The following is a 24,431-nucleotide window of genomic DNA, read 5'->3' as shown; positions in this document are numbered from 1 at the left end:
GATTTTCATAGGACATTTCTGAAGCACAGCATTATTTGTAAAACTAAAGATTTTGATATAATAGATGTTTGGTTACAGTAAATATGTTTGGTCACAGTAACTATATTATTCTTTTAATATGGAAATGATAAACATGCCCATTACTTGAAAGGTTGACCTGAAGAAAAATATGTTGACAGCATACAATTTTAAATGAATGACTGAGATGTCTTGACTTTTGAAGGACCTTGTTTCAGCAACAGTTCTCTGAAGCTTTGAGAGTACAGAACAGACTGCTAACAAAGGTTTACTTCATAAAATTCATCCTTGGATTCTAGTAATAAATTACTATTTATTATTATACTATTTATTATTATACTTATTAATTTCACCTCTTGATTTTTGCTTGAATAAACTTGTGATTTTTAAAAAGAAAAACTTAAGCATGATAGATTCAAAATGAATCTAATAAAAGAAATGACTGAATCCCATCTGATTTGAATGTAATCTCATTAGAAAGACTACAAGAACCATAAATCTCCTTGTAATTAAACAATCTATATCAAGTAACAAACCACCTTTTCTGTCTGCATACAGACAACACACTAAAAGTTACAGGAGTTGGAAGACTGGACTTATTCCTCTGACTATCTTCTCATCCATTTCTATCAGTTTTACAGCTTACCCAAGAATCTTTATTTTTAAAACTCAGTCAGTAGTGACAAACATCCCCCAGTGGACCTCCCATCACCATATGGCTCAGTGACCTTCCTTCATTTACAGCAAAGCATTGCACTTTAGCTTAACACATTTGCAACATCAATTTTGACAACAATGATGGATATTTGAAATTACAATGTAATACTTAGCAGCACAGAAAATTCTAATAAACACAAAGCTCATTACTCAAACCTAAAGCCTAAAAAATCGATTTGGAATACATAACAAAATCACTGTCCTACTTTTTGCCTATAATAGAGTACTGAATATTATTTTTAGATATTAGGGATTGTAAATATAGCACCTTTGAACAATACAAAAAACATCAGGAAGCTCCGATACAGACTACTGTGATTATGTTATCAAAAGCAGAAGCTCATAAAAAACAAACTGAAGATTATTTTTGTATGCTATGAATAATACCTACGTCAATGAGCACAACCAGTCAAGTGAACTAGATTTTTCCCTCTGTATTTTCTTCTATGCGGGCTATGGGAATATTAGCCAATCGTTCATAAATGGTAACACTAGCCTCAAAGAAATGAAAGCTGAAAAGTCCAACCTCAGCCAGGAGTAGAACAGCAACCCAGAGGTAACAACGGGTAAAAGCTCTGAGTGTCATTTCTTCCTCATGTGAAATCAGATTTAGCCTTTTACATGATAAAAGAGCAGGAGGATCCACAGGTTAACAGAGACAAGATTTGAAGAGAGTAGCATAGTTGACCGACTTGTTTACTCATAGACCATGTCATATGGGTAGATTTGAGTCTTAAAACAGGCACAGCTGATCCTCATCCACATGAATTACCTAGTATCTCCAAGCAGCTGGTATATCATGCCAGAACTATCCACCACTGCTTTCTGCACTGTCTGGCTCTCTGCAGCTTGTACTTCCAGGTGCTGTTCACACAAAGAAGCATTAAAAAAATATATAAATAAATCAAGAATCTTTGCACGCTGGTTAGCTATGGTATGTTCACAGCTGTTGATCTTTGGAGCAAAAGAGCATAACGATCATCAGCTAACATGTACCTGAGACCTCTACCAACTCCAGCAAAACAAATTCAGTTTCTTAGGACCTATTATATTTATCTTCTGGAGTTCAGAGGTAACATGTAAATCCAAGTAATACTAAATCCCAAGTGAAGGTAATAGAATGTTCTTGAAAGCTACTTTATACCAAAGGGAAAAAAAAGCTATACCCATTTTCCTATCATTTTTCCTAGAGTTACTCCAAAAAAGTAAAGTAGGATGTAATATCTATCTTCCATTTATGAAGCTGAAAGTGGTTATCGCTAGCAGACAAAAGATTTCTTCTGGGCTAAATACGGCCTCTGCCTCTAAAACTATAGTGCATATGCTCTTACTTCCAGAAACTGGAGATCTCAGCATGCAATTTGATACTTTGATCTGACCAGACAACAAAATACAATTTCTTTTAAAATCAGACAGAAAAATGAGAAGAAATTAAAAACCTTACATGTGCCAATCCAATAAACAGAAGTCATTCGATAAACTTGCAGACAGAGCCTCTGTGCAGTGAAGCAGTTTAATCTTACCACTGTAACAGAAAGGGAGATCAGAAATGTTCAAGAATACAAAGAAATAGATCGATTTTCTTTCTTCAAGAAAAGAAATGAGGACAAAATATTTTCTTTTAATCTACTCAAGCCTAACTACAGAAGTGCAGATGTTAAAATTTAAAGGTCTAAGATAAAGTTTAGGGAAAGGGCAGTAATTTTTAGCGTTTTCCAAATACAAAGACAATCTCCTAACATTCTCTCTTGGAGGCTAAACTATGAAAAAAAATCACCTTGTCCTTTTGAATATGAGTATGTTCAGAATAGAGCATCCAAATATTGTAGAAGGTTCTACATTTCAAGCCAATAATGTGTTGCAGAGAAAACAGATGGTAGAGTCATATGTAAAGAAAGACTAATTCACATGAGCAATGGCAGCACATTTTGTCCTTTTTCTGTGAATAACAAAAAAGCATATAGCAAATACTGACTCCTTTCACTGCTATGGACACATGACTATAAGGTAAGTTGCTCTCACATAACAATTACTCTGAACATGGAATTAACCTCTAGCTTTAAACTCAGTAGCTTGGCATAGTACTGGCTAAGGTTATCATATGAGATATTAGCAGAGGAAAAGATGGATGACGTCTGGCCTATTCATCATAACAATATTTTCAGTACAACATCTTATCAGAACTCCAGGACAGATTACCTTCCATTTTGACATATGACATGACCTTCCATTTTCCAGGATAGCAGAAAGGTTTCCAATCTCAGAACAAATTATCCACAGAAGCTGCAGAAGGACTGGGTCCCTAGTTAATGGCAGCAATAAGCTGCACTGATACAGAATCTGTTCTTCAAGGATTCCAGCAAATTACTGGGAAAAAACCAATCAAGCCTCAAAATCCATATAGGTTAATAAGTACTGCCACTGTTCCATAGACGGAAGAATTGAGGAATAGAACACTTATTTGCCCAACACCGCCTCGCTGTAGCTGGTAAGACTATGTTCATCCTATGTTCCAATTGATGATTGTAGAGACGCCATCATCAATTTGATAAATATTCATGTTCATGTTCAAAATCTGCAAATTACAGGCATTAATTTTTGGTATAAATTATTAACTGAAAATAACATACAAATTTAATAAGAGATGTGCTCAATAGCTCTGGAAATCAGGAAACCCATTTAGAGGTATAATTACAGACCAGATGAAATGCATTTTTTATTATTGTTTTGTAAACAAAACAGTAGAGCATTTATTTTCATGTCATAAGGTAGTCAGGTCAGCGAAAATAGATGTCTACTGTATTGGTAAGACATCCAATTTACTTTGGGTAGTGACAAAAATATTTAAATTAATCAAGAAATGTTCCTCCCTTCAAAGGCAGTTTACACACAAAAATAAATTTGAAAACCTATTTGCTAATTTCTTGGTCTAGAAAAACACTGTGCTATCCTATATGAGTCAGAAAGTTGCAAGGTATTTCCCGGAACTCAGTCAGAAGTTAGCTCCAAGGCAACACAAGAGGTTTCTATTTGACATGCAGAATGTAATTAAAGCTACAATGTTTTTGGACATACTGAGGTTTGTACTATGTCTTGAATGCTTCATTTGAGCTTTACCGACTTAAAAAGTTTTCTTGAGAAGGAAGCAGTCCAATGTTGTTTAAGTAAATAAAAGAATTGATTACTGATTGAGACACATTCTGATGTGTGAATGGAATATTGTCTTGCAAATAATTCCATTCGGATGCAAAGCAAAACTTTACCAACTGCGATGGTTCCTACTAGCCTTCCTTCACCACTAGATCTGCTGTTCTTAACTCTAATTAAATTATGCAAATAAATGATGGCATCTGAAATATCTACTATATTCAACTCTTGCACTGTTCTTTTAACAAGATCTGCAGAAAGGTGTTTTAAGGTAACATTCACAGAATATAGGATAGTCACCCATCCTATCAGATAAACTGATTTTCTCCCTCCTCTTGGTCATCTAAGCAACAAGCTCAAATTATTCTTTCTCCAATAATAATCTAAAACATAGGTACACCAATTAAAAATATATTATCTAGCATTCAACTACCTAAACTGCACCATTCATAAAATATCTGCCAGTTATGCTGATATTCTGAATATTTTATCTAACATAAAGGGCAACAAAGCTGCTAAGCAAATTTAGAGCAGGTAAGGATCTCATAGAAAAATTAACTTTTTTAGGCAGAGATAGGAGTTACAAAGCTAAGAACCAGGCAGGGTCCCACGGAGAAATTCCTGTCTAGTTTCACGTTATCTTGTTCTTTCCCCTCTACTTTCCATGCACTATTCGGATGCAGTCTTCATTGCACAACTTGCTCTCTGCAGTCTCTTTACCTGCACCTTGTTTTGTGTTTAGCACTATTTTTATTTTCTAGTATCCACATTCCTCCAGTAACTACAGAAGTAGCCTGTTATTTCAAGTCAGCATCTCTTTCAAGACTTTAGAGTTAGAAGTTCTCAGCCTAGGATCTGGCTTCTCCTCATACACTAAAAGAAAAAAGCAAGCTTCTTTTACCCCCTATATTATCAACTTAAATCCACACAGACTAGAGCTATAAAATGCACATACTGAAAACACGAAGAAAGTCACTCAGGCACCTAAGTTTCCGATTTCTATACTATGCTAAACAGCAAGCACACACTGACAGAGTATTAATGTTTTTATTTAAATGATTTCAATAGATCTAAGTTAAATTAATGGTCATTAGATCATAGTAATAGAATTATTTGTGGCATTTTCTTCCTGAAAATTATCAGGAAATTTTTACACTAATGTGACAATTATCACACTAGTTATCAAGAAGATTTAAAAAAAAAAAAAAGTACTCCTCATAACTCAGAAAGCATTCTTTCTTTTGCCAGAGTGAGGAAGATAATTTGTTCTGACATTGAAGACACCCTCCATACAGAGCTCTGTGTAAACCCATCATGGACTGGCTGGCCTGAGTATTCACACATGCATGAAAACAACAGAGAAAGTTTGCTTCTCGCATGCAGGTTTCTTGGAAAGGCCAGCAACGAAGGACTGTACTTCCATGGAAAGAGAGCAAATCCAAAAGCCACAGGAAGAACTCTACCAGGGAAGTAGTCAGACAATGTCCTTGCAGATATGAGTTACTGCAGCTGTGGTTCTAAACATCAGCTGATTACCTACAGAAATCCAACCAGTTTCTTTTGTTGCCAAATTACTTCTATTTTATTTTAAATCTAGAACTCTAATCTTATAAGGAATATTTGGAATTACAACTTGAATAAATCTTATGATTACAAGGTCAGTATCTTTTCATCCTGGGCAGTGACATACAGAAGAGCACTATCAGGCACTAAATGTTAAAGCCACATCCAGGAGTATGGAAAGCAGAAGGTGAGTTAGGAGAGCACTTCAATAGTATTACTGCATTACAAAGTGTTTTACACTTACCAGAAATGATATGCACATGTCTATTGATATGAACCATGGCCAGAAATTGTGATTTTTCTATTATTGTCATTGATTCTCAAACAAATGCTACTTAAAATTGAATCTTAGATAAAAACAAAAATGTCCCTCTTCTACTGTGCTGTATAAAGAACGCAAATAATGTTTTCACAGAATCGTTAAGGTTGGAAGGGACCTCTGGAGATCATCTAGTCCAACCCCCCTGCTCAAGCAGGGTCACCTAGAGCATGTTAGATAACAACTTGGATAACAACTGCATCAGATCTCCTTAATTTAGGTGCCCTTAGTAAAATAACAAAGTCAATTAATCAATTATTGGAGGAGGACCCCACTCATGTGTTGTCCAACTATAAAAATTCATATGCTCCAAACTCTCCATCTCAAGTCATTACTGTCTAAAACTCTCTTCTCCCCCCGAAAAGAAAAGAAATAAAATTGCAGCTAAGTGTAGCTATCCTTTACTGTTTAGGAAGGGCATAATTTTACAGGGACAAAGTGAATGTATTTGGAAGATGACAATCACCACTGGCACTTTGAAATCCAAGAAGATAACTCCTAATGAACAAGATCAAGAAAATTTTTGATGGAATGATTTTCAGTTGAGAAATATTACTGTCCAAATCAAAACATTTTGCAAAAATGTTTCCATTTGGCTTAAATTTCATTTCAGAGAAGAATGTTCTTAGAGTATCTAACGGCTTTGTTTTGACATTTTAGGAACAGAATGTTTTAATTGTCTTTCCAAAACATAGTGTATATTGTAGAATAGGGAAGTCAAATAAAAATTCTTCAATATCATCAGACCCAAAGTCTGGCAATTCAAACCCATATTCATTCTTGTGCCTCTGTAGATCTTCCTAAAACGTGCAAGGTTTTTCATGTTTCGTTACAATTCAGAACATAATTATCATTTTCCTTTTCAAGTTCCAACACCACCCAGAGCTCATAAAAGAGATATCACTCAAACCTCGAGCTATATAAGAAAAGAGAGAAAGGATATTCAAAGATGCAATGACTCTGATAAAAACTAGGCAGCATATATGAGAGACCCTAAAATATTGTTGGAACAAAAGATCTGCATGGAAGGTGGTCACTGAAATAATATCCAGAATTTTAACTCCTCAAAGAAATAAATGTTAATAAGGTCAACCTTATGTAGTACATATGAATGTACTACAGAACTGATGTGCAAATACACAGTACCTATCATTCATGACTTCTAGTCATGCAACTGCCAAGTCACAACAGTGGTTTAGAGCCCTGTGAGACAAAACTCCCCAGCACCCCAGGCAGGAATACCATGGCTGCTTGCAGTGTTGACTTACACTTTTTAAGTAGACTACAGAGATATCTAGACACTTATCAAAAAGAAAACCTACAAAAAACCTGAAAGTTTATCACTTGATGCATATATCTAGAGAAGGAAAAATAAGTATCTGCTTTCTTTGCACAGCCAAGGTATAAATCTATGCTATTTCACAGCTGCAGTTCAGCCATCTTTCTCCTACAAAGGAGTTAGACAACTCTAATGGACGAATAGACAATTTTATTTTTTCTGGATTTCTTACTTCAGTTATAGACTATCACTCAGAACACTTACATGCTTTCTCTAACAGAGCATATCTACAATTTTCTTGCTGTTGTTTGGGGGATTTTTTTTTTTTAAGAAGTTCACCCTTTAGTCTTTTTTTCCTCCCTAATACACACAGTATCATGATACTGACAGCTGACTTACCAAGCTGTGATATGTAAAATTCTAATGTAGTTGTTAAATTACCTGGGTGATAAAAGTGAAAGAGAACCAATGACCAGATTCCATAAGCCAGTGACAAAGAACAAAGTAAAATTTTCAATTAAAGTGACTAAATAAGGTATCTTGAAAGGAAGAGAAAGAACCTCATTTGAAAAAAGCATACTTTCTGAATTTTATTTAATATGAATCATGTTGTCACAAGAGTTATTAGTAGAATTTAAAAAGTCTTATGCTTCCTTGAAAAACTGAGATGATGTAAGTACTGCTCAATTTATGCTATACTTGTGCAAAAATCCAACAGCTTTACTGCATACTGCGAACTAAACGTATACGTGTATCTTTCCCACCGTTTGTTCCCTCTCTGGTCCGAGGAATCCTTAAGATAGAGGACATGTGGAAGTGGACAGCCTGGACTGCTAGGGCAGTAACAACCTACTCCTGGACACCACTCTTCCTACTGCTACGGCAATCAAGCATCTTCCTTGTGGATGCTCTCCTTTCCACATGCTCATTTGGCTAGAAGCCTTTGCTGCAATTCAAATGGGTAAAGCCCTCAGTCTGAGCTGTTTGCAGCGTGTAAACTTTTAAACAAACAAACAAACAAACAAACAGACCCCAAAACATTTATCACAAGGAACTACTGAGATTTTTAAAAATGAAGGTTTTTGCATGTTGATTTTATCCACTGTAAAAAAACCATTAAAAAAAATAGTCTTCCTTTTAAATCAAGCCATTCTTAAACCACATCTGAAGCTGTATTTTAAAGCCTCACCTTACGACATTCTATTTTCAAACAAAAATAGCATTCAGGTACCAGATGTGCTGTCAGAGATTTTAAAGTAGTTAAAACACTGCAAATGTAAGGAGCAAACAATCAAAAATCACTTGATGGAAATAAAGTCTGTTGAAGTGCTAAGTACTTTCAGAGAAAATTGAAACCAAAATAAGAGGTTCAACTTGTCCAGATCAACTACTCCATTCAAACCTGGCAAAGCAACTGACACTGAATGCATATGCCTATCTTTCTTAACAGTAGAACTTATTTTGCTTGTTTTTTGTTGTTAGGTTGGCAGTTATCTGCAAAAAGTAGATTTACTAGTTGTAAAATCTTGAAGGACATGGTTCAGATGAAGTTGTCTGCATTTAATTAACTAGTTTTCAATGCAAAACATATTTACAAAAATTTCTTTCCCTGTTTCTCCTGTATTCTGTAGTTTTATTAACTATTCAAATATTGCCTGTTCTAATAAACCCAATTTCCACTACAACATGATTTACGCAGACAGGAAAAAAATCCGTAAATAAAAATGCTTTATATTATACATCATACACATTATAAAATACGTTTATATATATTTTATGTTATTTATATAACATATTTTAATATAAAAATAAAAGCTTCTGCCAGTTAACATAAAGCATAACAGATAACTGAAAACCTTAAACACACACACACACACAAAAACTTGCAGAAGAAGTTCAAACAGAGGGACTTGAAGCTCCTGACGTAGCTCATAACTACAAAAAATTAAAAAGCTTAAAAGGAGACCAGCAAGTAGTGTATAATACGATATTCTCCAGAACTTACTACTTAGTGTTGATACTTATACAGTAGGGATGGTTGCAGATCACAGAATCATAGTAATATTGGTTAGACAGAACCTCTGGAGCTTATCTAATCAAACTTCCCACTTGAAGCAGGACTACCCCCAACCAGGCCAGGCCAGCCATGGCACTGTCTAATCCCATGTCCTGATAACTTTCAGAAGTGGAGATACCACAGCCTCTTTGGGTGAACGTCTTCAGTCCTGCAATAACCTTCTAGAGAAAAAACTTCCACTGTATTCCAAGAGTTTTAACTACTGAGCCTCAGTCACTGCAGAGTTCAGACTATTCTTGTTTGCAACCAATGTTTTAACACTGCAATGGTTTATAAATTCTTTCAATTGTTTTCCATACCAAAAATGGGACATAAAATAAACCTATTATTTAATTCACAAATAACATTTAAAATTATTGCATTAAACAAATTAATTTGGTGGAGACTGTAATTATTATCTCATGTTACAAGGTCTAACAAGATCTTATTTTGTTAATCAAGCAGAAAAAAACCCCAGCATACTTAGAACCACTTTTTTTTTAAGCTCAAAACTTAACATCATCATCCTTTACATATCGATTTTCCTACAGTACAGATCACACCTCCATGTGCAGACCACATGCATATACAATAGGGCAGAGAGGTATGTGTAACAGGGCAGAAAGGCAGACAGGAAATTACTTACTGTCTACTAAATTCTCTCCTGCTGTTAAAACCTGACCTACACATCTGGGCTTCAGAGCACTCCACAATGTTTACTGCAGAACTCTGGAGATGATCCTATATGTTATCATTCTAAAAACTGTTGGAGCTGAACTCAGTGACTTTAAGATATTACCATTATTCTTCACATTTAGAGTACCAAAGTCTCCGTTGAGCTGGTAGAATGAAATTTGTAATAAAAAACCCCATACACAGTATCTTTGAAAAATTACAAAAATAATCGATTCTCAATCAGCATCTGTATGTACTTCTTCAAGAGCAAAATCACAAAAATCAAATAGGGAGACAACAAGGAATAGATCACGCTCCAGACACACACTTACAAACATGTACTGTTTATGCTAATAAAATATTCTTCAATTCTGCCACTGAAATCATGAATCAGTAAGTTTGTACTTTGTTGCCACTTTGTTGTAAGTCAATTCCTTACAAAGTCATTAGGTTTACCATGCCATATTAGATGACCACATTACAGCGGCCCTGGAGACACAGCAGAAGTGCTAATCCCAGCACTTAAGCACAGTGCCCATTTTTGTTAGGGGAGTGGCAGAACTCCCAAGGTGGGAACTGTTGTTGTGGTCCCAACAGATCTTTACATGTAAGAGATGCCAACTGCTTCTTGCTAGAAGCTGCTATTGCTGTTCTGTATCTGTATACTCAACAAGATATTATATAGTTGGTGGTTTTACAGCACCTAAGGACAGGCCCATCAGAAACTGAGACCATTCCTTAAGGAAAGGGAAAGTTTGCACTGCAATATGGTATTGAAAGACTGCAGAAATCCAAGGCATCTTACGATTTCTAGGCTTTAAAATTTGCTAGTATTAAAATGCTAAAAGAAAAAGAATGGAAAGTTTTATATTATGTTAAGCAGAAAACTCATCAGTGCACCTTATAACACTGTTGTATGATTGGTAACCTGATCTTTGAGATTTAACCCAAATTTCCATACTGCTGAAAGCCTCGTTATTTATTTCGGGGAGTGGGGTGAGGAAGTAGGCTTTGGGAATGGCTTACAGAGGAGAGATCAGAACAGTTTCCCACATCACTACACTCCATCAAAATGGGGCTGGGGCAGCGCAGGGGTCCGCAGGAGGCCTGTGAGGCTGCTGCCACTGGCTGGCTTGTTTTCTCCCATGGCTGTGGGCTGAGCTCCTCCATCGATCACCCCCAGCGCAAACCCATCCCTGGAAACATGGCAGAGCCCAGATAAAAGCTACACTCAACTGTCCACCATCCCCACATCCGATGTGCCTGAAGCCACCCTGTTACATACAACCAACTCTGCTATCCGGAGTAACGGCAACTGAGGATACTCAGGACAACGAAGGGCAGAGGGAAGCCTTGACAGCATGCCAACTGGAGAAGGCGCAGGGAGTGAAGCTAACCCCAGTCAGCGAAGGCCTATTAGCTCCAGCTCAGCTCTGGCCTTTCTTCACAGGGCACTTGCTCCCTCACACGCGCAGTTTGGGGAATATTCACCCCCAAGGGGCGCAGAGCTCAGCATGGCTATGCATGTTCAAAGGCTGCTGAGCCCTGCGTGATGCTTCTTGCCACGCTGGAGGTGCTTCTCTACGGACGGCGCTGGCTCGCGGGTCTCCCTGTCTGCGGTCCAAGTAGGCAGCAAGGCCGACCAGGGCGTAACGTAATCTCGCTGGTGCTGCTGGGGAGCAGCCCCCAGCGAACGCAGCAGATACCGAGACAGGGACGGGCCCGGGCCCTTTGCACGGGGGCCCCAATCAACGCGGGCACGCCGCCCGGCCAACGACAGGCGCGTATCTCCCGCCGGCCGCCCGCAGGAGACGCGGAGCGGGGGCCCGCGGGGCACCGCGCCCGCAGGGCCAAACGCCGCCTCGGCGCCGCGGGGGGCGCCCGGGGCTGGGTTGGGCTGGGCTGGGCGCGCCCCGGGGGGCTGCGCGGGGCGCCGAGGGGCGCCGAGGCCGCCACCCGGCCCGCGCCCTGGGCAGCATCCCCGGCGGGCAGGGGCCTTTTCGGCCCGGGGGCGGCCCGCCCCGCATCCCGGTCCGCCGCGGGGAGGGTGGCGGCTCGGAGGCCCGCAGCGCGGTGCTTCCAGCCCGGGCCCGGCCCCGCCGCGCAGCGCCCGCGGGGGCGGCCTGGGGCCGCCGCCAGGCCCCCGGGGCACCGCTCCCCCGCGTCCTCCGCGAAACCCCCCAACAACGGGCGCCCCGGGAAGGCCGAGCCCCCCCCCCCCAGCCCCCCAAGCCTCCGCGCACACGGGGAGCGGCGGGGCCGGGGCCGCCGGGCGCCCCGCGAAGGGGCCGGGGCCAGCAGCGCACCTGTAGTTGTAGCCGCTGAAGCGCTGGCTCTCCCGCAGCAGGGCCCGGTAGAGCCGCAGCACCTGGGCTCGGCTGGACGCTGCCATGTTGCCGGCACAAGGCGGGTCCTGCCGCCGAGGCCCCTTTTCCCCGCCCGCGGCCGCCTCTTTGCGCGCCGCGGCGGCGGCGGCGGCCTCGGCCGGGCGGCGGCGCACGGCGCGGCGGTGAGTGGCGGCGGCCGGGCCGGGCCGGGCCGGGCCGGGCGCTTGGGGCCGGGCCGCGGCGGTGGCGCGGTCACCTTGGCGGCGGAGGGGGCAGGCGCGGCCCGGGGGCCGGCAGCGCCCGCCGCGGGGCGGGGGGGGAGGGCGGGGGCCGCGGCGCTGCCAGGCGAGGCCGGGCCGGGCCGAGCCGGGCCGCGGCGGGCGGGCGGGCGCCGGGGCCCGCGCGGGGTTTTGCTGCGCCTCGCTCAGGCCCCAGTTTGGCAGCGGGGTCCGTGGCGAGCACTGCCGTTTCCACGGTGACGTTCCTGCGTGGGGCTTTGTTTTGTTTATTTTTTTTTTTACCTCTGAAATTTCCTCTGTTCCTAGCAGACCCCAGCTCCGTCGAGGCGAAATAAAAATGTTTAATTGGGGAAAGGAAAAGAGCGCGCAAAAGAACTGGGCGGTGAAGTAGCTTGAGGACGCGGTAGCCGTTCTTGGTTGTACGGGCACGTCCTTGTTTCACTGGCCATGTGCCTGTAGCCTTTTTGAAGGGGTCCGCGGCTGAAGTGTGGAGGAAGTGGGGATTATTAAGGAGGAAAAAAGAAAAGCGGTAGTGGGGAGTCTGTGTGACTGGGCAGTATAAAGGCCAGTTGGTGTAAGGTCAGGGAATGCTTGATAGACACTTAATATTTGGTCAGGGCTTTACTGCGTTGCTTCAGGAGTTAAAAAGTTTCTGTACAAGTGTCTGTGGCAGATTGTCAGTCACAGAAGAGCACCAGCATCTGCAGCACCACCAGCGATGCACAAATCATTTCCTGCTTCGGGACCCACCTGTTAAGCTGAATTCTGTTTTCTAAACCCTCGATGCTGCTGGACCTGTATGGTTGTAGTTCAGGTACTGTTTAAATTAAGCAGTGAGAACCTCTGAGGGAAGTTAATAAGGATTTCCTGCCTCAACTGTTTTATTTTCAACGGGAAAGCTCCCTTTACCGTTTTTCTGGCTTTTCCCACAGCCACGAGATGTGGGCACACCATGTGCGTCAGGGCCCTCCATGAGATCCCACTTCTGTAGAAGTTTTCAGAAAGTGAATTGGTGTGTTGAATTTTGAGTGAGGTAGCCTCGCCCCGCGCGTGTTAGTACTGGCCTGGAAGAAGCAGCACCCAGGCAGGAATCTGTATATGCAGTGCACGTATATTGTGCAGTCCACAGAGCAACAGGTTACCTGAGCAGTTAGAAAGTTCTGCCTGTTTTTTTGGTAAATCTTGGATCGTATTCTCTTCTACTGTAAGGCTGGACCCCTTATTCCACTTAAGCACCTCTTTTATCATTGTTTACACTTGAGATGACCCATTCCTTTTTTTACTGGAGACGGAAAATACTTAACATCTTCCTGTGCTTGCAGAGTAAATTTGACTTTGTAACTTACAGGTTTGTTGTTGCACCTGTAGCTAATACCAGCTGTTAAAATGACCAATACTATGATTTTTTTCCTATTCATTACAAAGTTTATGCTTATATATGGTCTATTTTGTCTCTGCCAAAGTGTTACAATGCTTGTCTCTAACTGAACTGATTTTTTTATTGTACATGCATGCTTGAGTGTTGTTTGTGCCAGTTGTTCATCTGATATAATTTAAAGTATGTTTATAAAGTAGTTCTGTTATTCTGGGTATAGCTAATACAGACAAACATTGAAATATCTTGGATTCATCTTTATGTGTATGCTTGTATGGTTGTTGTATTTTAGCAAGCCTTTTAGGCTTCTGAAAATTGAGATTTTTCCATACGTAGCAAATTTTGTGGATATTTTTCTTATTAAAAACAGACTAGAAATGTTACTGGAAAAGTAGCATTCTTCTACAAAAGTGCAAGCAACTTGGCAAGGGAGGCCATGATAAGCATCATGTTTTTGGGGCCTTCCCTTGTAAGTCACAAAAGAATGTATTTTGAGCTAGCTTTTTGCATTCAGGAAACCCAAACAGATATATTTGAAAGCAGGCATGCTCTTTAGTTGCCTGTGGGACCCTTGTAGTCCCAGCCATATTGTTACCATAGATCATTGTGCAAACAGTGGAGTCTGTCCATGTTCCCAGTTCTCGTCCTTGCCGCACCTTTGCAGCTCTTGGATGTTTAATAGCGTAGCTGGGGTGATTATATGTGTTAAAGCAGAACTGTTGCTTTGGGTCTGCTGGTGTGCTATCTTCCCTAAAAGCAACAGTGGTAATGTTGTATTTTATTTTGATCGTGTGCTTTGGACAACTTGAAAATATGAAGCCCTCATGTACTGAACAAAATCTAGCTCTGAGAGTTTATTGAAGTTAGGTAAGGTCATGTATGGATTACTGCAACAGTTATTCTACCTAGTTTTAGAACAACCCTCTTTATTATTGTGAGAACTGGTATTTTCATACCGAATCTGCAGCTGTAGAACGTGAGAGAATAATTAGGGAGAAAGCAAAACACATTAAGTAAATCTTGTTTACAAGAACACTATTGGTTTAATATTAGTAAAGTAATTATGAATGATTTTAAAATAGCCTCAGATACTAATCCAGTTCCTTAATCTCCCTGACAATTTGTGTGTATGTGTGTGTGTGTGTGTTTAATAACCAGGTTTTTCTCTTTAAAAGAAAGTCTTATGTTGCATGGAGGCCTAATCTGCTTAGAATGAACAACAAGCACACACAGAATAGTTTCCGAAGGAAAGAGTATCTTCTGAAAGAGGAGGAGTTTTCAAGGACAGACTGGCCATTTGAGTACAGTTGGATTGGTGATGTTGACTAGAATGATTAATTATTTTTGTGTTACTTTTTTTTTCTTGAGAGCTATGGATTTTGCTCTCAGAAGATCTACCATTCTGCCGTAAGTGGGCACCACTCTTGCTGTTGCCAAAGTCTGTGATTTTAATAGGACAGTCTGCTATCCTATTTAATAGGACACTGTCTGCTATCCTTCTGCTCAGGTGCTTCACTGCAAACCTGCAGAGAATTTCAAGGACAGACACAACCCAACTGACCACCACTGTGTCCTGTGACACTGGAGCCTCTATACAGGGAAGGAGAAAACACCTTTTTCTTAACATGTCTCCTCATTCTCTAAGGAATTTAGTCTAGACATACCTATGGTCCGATGCCTGAGTTTAGTCTAGACATCAAGCCAGGCCTGACCAAGACATGGGTGGATGATTTCTTTTTCAGAACTTTAGTTTAAAACTTGATGGTGTTTTGTTTTGTTCTTACATTTTAGCACTTAAAAGTGATGGTCAACCAGCTGGGGCTGGGAGTAAAGGTACACTTTGCTTTACTGCAATGATGTGTGTAATTGTTGAAGTGGGTTGGTTAATGTTTATTTGTGCAAAGTCTTTGCTTCTGGCATTTGGCCTGAGAGAAAAAAAAATGAGCTGGACCTTTCCTTTTTGCACTTTTTGTAGTAAACAAGCAATTTGAGAATGAGATACTAATGTCTGGAATACTTAATAATCTTTTAATTTGTAATTGCTTAAAAAAAAGGGAAATTTGGACAAAATACCTGCAGAGACAGTGGACTGGTATGAAAGGAAACAGATGTTATATGTTTCAGTACAGATTTGATGTTTTGTCATACATTGCCTGAATTGTTCCTTGTGGTATACTATTTCAGCTTTGTGACATGGCATTCACTACTTTAAGAGAGCATGTGCTTTCTTGTTATGCTGTTATTCATGTTGATTATTTTTCTTTTGGAGTTGGAATGATAATTGATTATCATAGTAATATCATCTTTTAATTATTATTTTCCAGTTTGTGAAAATTTAATAACTTTTCCCTGCTACTGCAGTGCTGATTCTCTTTATTACTATTAGTTTCTGATGGACAGTGTTGGGCAAAGTGACATTCCACCCAACTTAAGGTAGAACTTTTTGAATAAGGAGTGCAAATTGAGGGACGTTTTGGATCTCAGTCACAAATATAGTAAATTATGAATTAACCATTCGGTATTGTGGGTAAGATTTCCACAATATCAGCAGGATGCTTTGAATAACTCTGCTTTTTAAAAGTTTTTAAATTACAAATACCCTTTTATGTCCTTTTCTATATAGTGACCAAATAAATGTGTAATCAGGAGGATAAACTTTTGTGTTTCAGATTCTGCTACATTCCTAAATTATTTGTGCTTTTTAGAAAATTCAACCTAACAGTTCAGATAGAAGAGTTTTCTGGTTTTTCTTTTGTCTGTAACTTTTTGTGAGTTGTACCATTTTTTTCCGAATTGAATTGTAGTGTATTCTTTTAAAGTAAGACTTCAAGAGTAGCAATAATAAAAAAACAGTGATGGGCTTCTGTTGTTATGCTGGAGGGTATGTAAGGGGAGACCTATTTTACCAGTGGTCCTAAACCTTTGATAGTTCATGATCACTGTTATCGGTGCTTGAAGTATAGGATTGAGGAAATGCTGAATTATGTTATCCTTATTGGCCCCAGTTTTAGTCTTTTAATATTCTGTAACTATGTGCAACATTAGAGGATTTTGTGGACATCATGTTACCTGCTAATTATAGATCATGCTAAGCAGCTAGGTGGTTCAGCAATCGTGCGATAACTTCTGGATTAATGACATGCTATTTTGGTATGTAACATTATTTGAAATTAATGTGCTGATAGTGGACAGGTATCTGTAAAATTATTTGAAATTTCATAATGAAAAATGCTATAGAAGTTCAGAATTAAATGGATAATTTTATGTTACAGCAATAGGCTGGAGCATAAATAAAAGGGGATTAAAATTGCTAGTAATGCTCAAATAACTTAGTATGTAATAGAAGTATTAAAAGTGAAAGGCACTTCTAACCTTCACACTGATGAAATCCAAAGTACTTTCAGACAAGAACCCAACAAGTGAAGGTATTTTCACTGTGGTCATTTGTTATACTGAAATCTTACTGAGAGTTGTAATCGTAAGAAAGAGATTTATTAAGTGCTGTCATCCGTGACCTCATCAGTTCAGACCTGTTTTCTCTGCTGTGCTTTCCAGTGTTTCATCTAATCTGGTCTTAGATAACCTCCCTCTCTGGGGGAAATGCATTCTACTTTAAATTATATCCTGCTGTTATGAAATGTTTTCTGATGCTTAGCCTAATTCTATCTTTCCTAATTCCATCCCAGTTTCTCAGTTATGCCCATTGGAATTCCTCTGTGTAATTCATCTACCCCCTCAGTGATTTGCACTATCATTGTATTTCTCCATTGCTGTCATCCTGCCAAGATAACTTATTTAATTTTTTTGATCTTTCTTTTTTATTTAGTGGATATTGAAATTTTTAGCATAGAAAGAGTTCTGTTGTGCTGGAAAAGAAAGGCTGTTATTTTGTTTAAGAGCAACTGAAAATCTCTCTAAAAACTCACACCTCCGTATCTTTTTGCTGACTTGTGATTTCCAGTTCAACAGGTTGGTTCCAAATAGTATTGCCAGCCCTTTTTATTAAAGGTCGTGATTGCATACAAGAGATCTTGTTAGAGCAAAGTTTGTTCTTCTCTTGAGTTTGTTTGTCATGTGTGACAAATATAGTAGAGGCTAAGGTATTGATCCTCCTCCTCTTCATGTTGCAGCATTGAGAACTGGTGCACACCTAGCACAGTGCTGTGCTTTCCTCTAGTTACCCAGTCCCATGTCCCAGGTGTGGGAAATCAAAGACAGCCTGCAGCTTGGGTAGATTCTGGTTCTTCCCCTACTCACTGCAGTGTGGGCATGGGCTACGCATATGAAAATAAAGTGGAAGCTAGAAAACTTGGATAATATGTTAAAAAAGGTATTCTTGGAAAAAGATGTAACCTATGAGCATGGGACATGTGGAAGATGCTAATATTTTGGATATTTTTAGGAAAAGAAGAGTTTAACGAAACTAATGTTTACCATGGATGTGGAAAGCAGTAAGGATAAAGTGGGTCATAAGTAGGTTGCATGTTGGTTTTCTGACTATGTTTTGAAGGGAAATGTGGCTTTCCATTCTATAATGTGTTTCCATTTTGTACATGTTATACATGTATATGACTCTTTCTGATAGGTTGGACTTTGGTCCAGCAAAAACAGTTTAAACAAAACTGAAGGAAAGAAATCTGGAATGAAACTATGCGACAATGATTTCATGTGCTTTAAATGAGGAAAACAATATAGCATGCTAGTGAATTATAATGATGGTAAAGTTTAAGGTAGTGACTTAATTTTGCGTGATCTTTGGCATTTTTGATCTTTCACTATTCTGTCAATACCAGTTTTATATTCCTAGAACTCTGGCCAGCATTCATGATAGTGCAGTAATGACACCTTTCTAAATATCTCATGCTTCTGATGGATTTCTAAAATAAGATGAATTGGCTATATTTTCTATATGCCATCATAATTCTGGACTGAGCTTTCCTTCATTTGTTTCTTTTTTTTTTTAATATATTAGGGATAACTATGCCAAAATTGATCTTTCAGCTTGTCCCTGAAGAGAGGGAAGGAAGTATTGACTAAAGCTGACAGAAAAAGAAAGCAGGCGTGAGAAAAGAACATCTCTACTTGCTGGTAAGTGTTTACTAATAAATTTCACTTTCTGAACCTTTGACCGTGGTATTGCCAGCTTTTTTGGGTAATAAGAGGTTTTCAGGCTTTCCACATTTTAAATAATAATTGTAAGAAAAAGCCTTCATTTTTGAGTTAGCAACTGCTGAAGACCTTGCTAGATACCTAGATTGGCTTTCAATATAGAATTCACAGGTCTCCTTCCTCCTTATACCAAGACAAAGCAAATAATGAGACTCAAGATAAAGATAGGTACTAATAATATTTTAAAAGGACAAATTCTATCACCTTTATGTTGGAGTATGTCAATTTCTTTTAATATAGTCCTGCTGAAGTCCCAGTTACATAAAAAGTTCTTGTTTGGTGTGAGAACAGGTGGCAGAATTAGGTTTCTGTTACTTTACAAACCATTCACAGTTGATTCAAGTTAAAATTTAGTGTAGGACTGTCTGGTGATTGGGGAGTGAGGAGTTCAGTGAGCTTTGCTGAGAGGCAATAGTTATGGTGTTAAAAATCTACCATGAACTTTCCAATCTGTTTTATGTTCTTACCCCAACAGCAGAATGGGGTGAAGGGAATGTGTGTCTGTGTCACTTTTTAAATTTTTATGCTAAAAATTTAGCTAAAACTATGGATGAGAGTGGATTTAGGTGAAGATGCAGACATATGAAATGGAGCTGCCATTTTTCACAGGATTGGGTTTAACAGCCTGCAGAAAGGTGGGAAAGTAGTAGTTTGAAGTACTGTTCTGCAAGATTTACAACAGTTAGCATCTGGAGTCCTGACTCACAATTCCAGCAATTGTGTGATTATCTTTTAAGGGTATGTTTCATTGCCTAGGATCACTTTTGTCTAAGATCAGTTGTTCTTTTCTGCCTCTGTGCTCACTTTATTATTTTCATTTATTTTACACAAGTGATTGCATAATTGTTTAACTTTTGCCTTATTTGGAAATGCTTCCTTGTGAAGTAGAAATTTCCAATTAAAGTGGGAGGAAAAAGAAGATGTAAAGTGTAAATTATCAAAGTTATTGCAAAGTTTTATTGCCCCTTTTAAAACTTTTTTTGTATGATTTGAAAACTGTTTAGATTGTCAAGATTTTGCCAGTGTTCTTATTTTGGGGAATTTCAGGGATTTCTATGCTGTTCTCATTTGTTTTGGCTTAAGCTTAGCCTTTTTGAAAAATTGGTTTTAATTTTGATTTTATTATGCTAACTCTTCTTAGGGTAAAAATCTGTATAGTGCATTACCACAGTGCTTCTCTTGGAAGTTATTTTCTAAACTGAATAGATTTGGAATTACACCTGTAAAATTACTGGATGCTGAGGAAATAATTAAATATTAGCCTCTCTATAGGCTACTGTTTAACGTAGAAAAATTAGTTGCTTTTTATGTTGACATGCTAGCTTTGACAAAATTTCTGAAAGAAAGATGCTCTAAACAGAGAGAGATGTTGCTTGATAAAGAAAAGACTAAAAAATAGAATTTGTCTCATTCTGAAAATGCCACTCTTTGTTAGGTCTTACTATAGTATTCATTCTACAAATAGATATTCTACTGAATAAACAAAGACTTGAACTAAATATATGGAAATACATACTAGTTCTTTTTTAAAAAAAAAAAAAAAAATTGGATTCCCTCTGTGTGTGGGGGGTGAAGTTTGTTTGTTTTGTTTTGTTTTATGATTCTATACAAATGCCGTTTAAAACCTTGTGGAGTCTGATTTCTTCCTTCCATTCATCCTCTCATTCCTTCTTCTTCTTCTACAAATTCCTGTTTATTCATTTGTTAAGAGTTTGTTTGACCTTAGTCTCCCCTGATTGCTCTTAGTTCAAATCCTCAGTGATAGAGCCTGCTAGGTCTGTGTGAAACTTGATGTTTTAGCATGTTGCTGATTTCAGTTCCACAAATGGTTTTAAAGGCAAGTAAGAGATGATTATTAGCTTTTAATTGAAATTCTTCTAGTGTGTAATGGAAGTGGTGCATTGACTGAAGATAGTTTTGTTATGTGTGACCTTGAACTGTAACAACACCTCATTCTTCATTAATAGTAAAGATTTAATTCTTTGATGTTGTTTTCCTTTTCTCCAAATTCCGTAGCTGCTTCCATCCGGTCTGTGTGTTTTGTCTTGACTGGCAATGGAAGATGGCAGGATGTTGCCTTTGTTTTCTACAGAGTAGGCTGTAAAATACTTCTGTGTACCATAGTTTGAGATTTGTATCCTGAACTTTGTTTTTGCTTTTTTCCACTGAGGCTTGCTTTAGAAGAAAGTTATTTTCAAGTATGTGGTGCCACAAAGGAATTCTCTGAGATAACTAAAATATATGGCTTTCTCAAGGCCTTTCAAGCAAAGATTCTCTTTTGTTCTCTGCTCTGTGTTTTATCTAGAGTTAATATATCAACATTATTAAGCTTTGTAGGATGGTTTACCTGGTAAGTAAGTAGCTGCTTGAGAACCCATCATTCTGAGGTGCTACGAGTCATAGAGCCAAATATATCCTATTTTCTAGCATTAATGACAAAGAAAGAAGTTAGAGTTACTTGTCATGTTCTACTGTAATACTCTCAAATTTTTTTTGTATCCTCTGGTAGCAGAACTGTATGGAGAAACAATTTAAGCCTGCATTTTAAACTATACTTCCCTTACTTTTCTTGCTACTGAGTATCTTGGAACTAGTTCTCCTTTGACACCTTACAGGAAATATCAACATCTTTTGAACACTGTAATGGTAATAGTGTTCACACGTGATCAAGTATAGTATTATAAGGTAGGTGTGCTTGTGCTACAAAGTGCAGTTGTATCAGAAAATTAGAACAGGTTTAAGTTAGTCCATTTTAAAACTTGACCTGCATTTATTTAAGTAGGCAGAACTTTAAACTGAAGGATTTTATTAAAAAAAAATCTAATGAATGTTTCTCAATGGCATTGTGTATAATTCAATATCACTCACTGCACTTAAAATATTTTATTTTAAAAAAGTATTTTTTTACTCTATGCTTTAAGCATAATCTATTTGTTTATCTAAGAATATGGCAAACATTTCATAATATAAGCAGAATATTTGCAAATCTGTTTTTCTGCCTTTTGGTAACCCTTATGCATTTATGATTGTAGAATACATGAAGTAAAATTTTAAAACTTTTTAATGGAAGTCAGCAAGGCAGTAAATATGTGTCTTGAGTATGCTTGTTTTAAAAGAGCAAATTAAGTCTTCCATCTTGTGGGCCAGCAATGTGTAGGAAGACTGATGAGGCTGCACAGAGACTTAAGAAGGTTATGTGGGATCTCGAAGGAATGCATTATCCATCCACTTGCTGTAAATTTTAGGGCTGGGAATAAGAGTAGATTATTTAAAAAAATATATAGAAAATAAATTGTTGAAAGACTAAAGAAATCAAACTGAAAATGTTCAGTAGTGGAGTCTTACTTGGTTTTTATTCTGCCTTCTGAAACTTATGTTGCTGTGAGACCAGCTTTATTGAGACAGATACTATGCGTGTGTGACTCCTGCATCGGAGCTCTTTTTATTGTTTGTGAATCCTACTGTGCGTGTACAACCTGCTTTTTGTATAGATGAAATGGGTTAGAATGAACTGTCATATTGTAAATTTGTGCAGTTTTCTTTTATCATCCAGCCACTCAGTACTGACTATGTCTAGGTTAGTATTTTAGTGGAGGGGATTTCCTTTTTTTTTTTTTTTTTTTTGCCTTACTGGTATCTACCATCCATGTGATTTAGGATGGAATATAAATGATGACATAGAGTCTCTAAGCAGATTCTATCTGCTGTAATGTAGTATGTCTTCATCCAGTGTAATATCTGATGTAAGACTTTGGGTTAATGTTTCTTGTGAAATGAAGGGGTCCTTATGCTTCTAACTCCCATTAGTGCTAATGGGATGCAACTGCCTAGTGCACAGATGGAAGAATAAAAATTCTTGTCATTGTTTTCCAATTTACTCATCAATAGAAAAGGGCTTTGGAAATGGGGAATCATACCAAAACACTAAAGGCTTTTGCATTATGTAAAGAAAAATGTCACAGTAAATAGAATTTACTTCTAGCACAACTTGTAGGACCTCTTTATATGTGTCAGATAATGGGCCTTTATTAAGGAGAGTGAGCCAAGAGCGATGTTTTAAAATGGAGGAGAATCTTACAAATATTGTTCAAGAGCAACATTAGTCTCGGGGTGAATTTATGGGATTTTTTTTTTAATATATATGTAGTATTTTATCTATGATAGTCTGTGTTATTTTGTAGCAATGTCTGGCACTGGATCAGGAATTGAGTATAGAACTGTTTCTTAGAAGTCTGAACCCAGCAAAAAAATTGCCACTGTATTTTTTTAATTGGATACCTGAAGGTATCTCTGTGGAAGTCTTCTCTGGCAAAGCTAAGCAGAAGGAAGATGGTGAGAATTTTAGTCATTGTTTTCTCACACCTTTCTGTTTAGTCTTGGAAAGGGACTGGGGGAGGAGGAAAGTAAATTGGAGATCATTTCACCTTCAAATTTGGGATTTCAGAGCTCCTTGAGGGAAAATTTTGCTCTGCATGGAAACAAAATCCTACTGCTGTGACTCTCTGGTCACAAGGATCCTCCTGCACAGCCTCTGGTCTTAGTATCTCTGGGGCTTCTGAGTAGCTCCAGCAAAGGAGATCAGAGGTGCGGAAAAAAGGCTGTCACTTCCACATACCATTTCCTTTTTAGCTTTTTATGTAGTTCTGCCAGTGTGGAACAGATGGAGTGCCAGGAGCAGTTCTCTCTGACTTTACCTCCAAAACCTTTTAAACTTGAATGTGATGAGTTTGATCAAAGAAAGTGTTCCTTTCATTCAGAAATGCATAGATAAGTTTTATTGAAGCTGTGTCTAAACACTGTTTGCCACTTCAGCTTGTGTAGAGGTCCCTATATAGATGGAATGTGAAATTCTAGGCAGAGACACCATTTCTTCTGTCAAAAGCTGACAGCTTAAATATTCGTATAACTGACTCTTCTTCAGCAGAAAAGAGTAGTTTTTATTATTTGACTTCCTGTGCAATACTGATTGGATGTGAGACACTGTTTGTGTAATGACTAGTAACCGTGGTGCATATATTGAATACCTAGATGAAGATTTTACTACAACTCCTGTCCAGCTCCTATTTAAATCAGTGAGAGCCTTCAGGCTGATTTGAGTGGACATCAGCTCACAGCCTGATCTCAAGGAGACTTAATCATGTGTGTGCAGCATTGGGAGCTGAGTTTTAAGGTGCTGAAACCAACTGATCTCGTCTTTAACTCATAACAATTTAGTGAAAACTGGAATGTGAAAAAGTAGCATTAACAAGATTTGAATCAAACTTTATTCAGGTATTTTTCATAAATATGTTCAATAGTGTATAACTGTCCATCAGATCTAATACATGTTTAAAATCTAATTGCAAATAGGCAGTTATTTGATCTGAACTTTCATGCTATTTTTCCCTTTTTGACTTTAGATTGTCTTTCTGTTAATCTTAGGAAGCGTTTTAAATGTGGTGTACTATTAGCAGTATATCAGACTGTTTATCACTGCTGCAATATATGGCCATATTTGAGCATGGAAAATGTCAGTGCCACATAAATTTACAATGAGGTTAAACCTGT

At 38.6% G+C, this 24,431-nt stretch overlaps 2 protein-coding genes across 10 annotated transcripts in view; one reads left to right on the top strand and one right to left on the bottom strand.

Annotated features, from left to right (window-relative positions):
- Window positions 1-12,269, bottom strand: part of LYRM4 (LYR motif containing 4) — an 86,189-nt gene extending 73,920 nt beyond the window's left edge. For 5 of the 7 annotated variants that reach the window (XR_009957648.1, XR_009957649.1, XR_009957650.1 and 2 more), the window contains exons 1-2: window positions 12,081-12,269; window positions 2,180-2,260 (exon numbers count right to left, since the gene is read on the bottom strand). Coding sequence is in view for 4 of the 7 variants with exons in the window: in XM_062570003.1 (XP_062425987.1) it covers window positions 2,180-2,260; window positions 12,081-12,166 (167 nt within the window). In the remaining 3 variants the exon portion in view is untranslated. The remainder of the gene's footprint in view (window positions 1-2,179; window positions 2,261-12,080) is intronic. The other 2 variants (XM_062570006.1, XM_062570005.1) reach the window with 1 other exon arrangement.
- Window positions 12,270-12,792: 523 nt separating this feature from the next.
- Window positions 12,793-24,431, top strand: part of FARS2 (phenylalanyl-tRNA synthetase 2, mitochondrial) — a 255,244-nt gene continuing 243,605 nt past the window's right edge. For all 3 annotated transcript variants that reach the window (XM_062569999.1, XM_062570001.1, XM_062570000.1), the window contains exons 1-2: window positions 12,793-13,154; window positions 18,717-18,803. The gene's annotated coding sequence lies outside the window, so the exon portion shown is untranslated. The remainder of the gene's footprint in view (window positions 13,155-18,716; window positions 18,804-24,431) is intronic.

Source organism: Rhea pennata, chromosome 2 (assembly GCF_028389875.1).
Source record: "Rhea pennata isolate bPtePen1 chromosome 2, bPtePen1.pri, whole genome shotgun sequence".
Lineage (NCBI taxonomy): Eukaryota > Metazoa > Chordata > Aves > Rheiformes > Rheidae > Rhea > Rhea pennata.
Note: the sequence above shows the minus strand (reverse complement) of the source record. Positions and strands in the feature narration are given on the sequence as shown.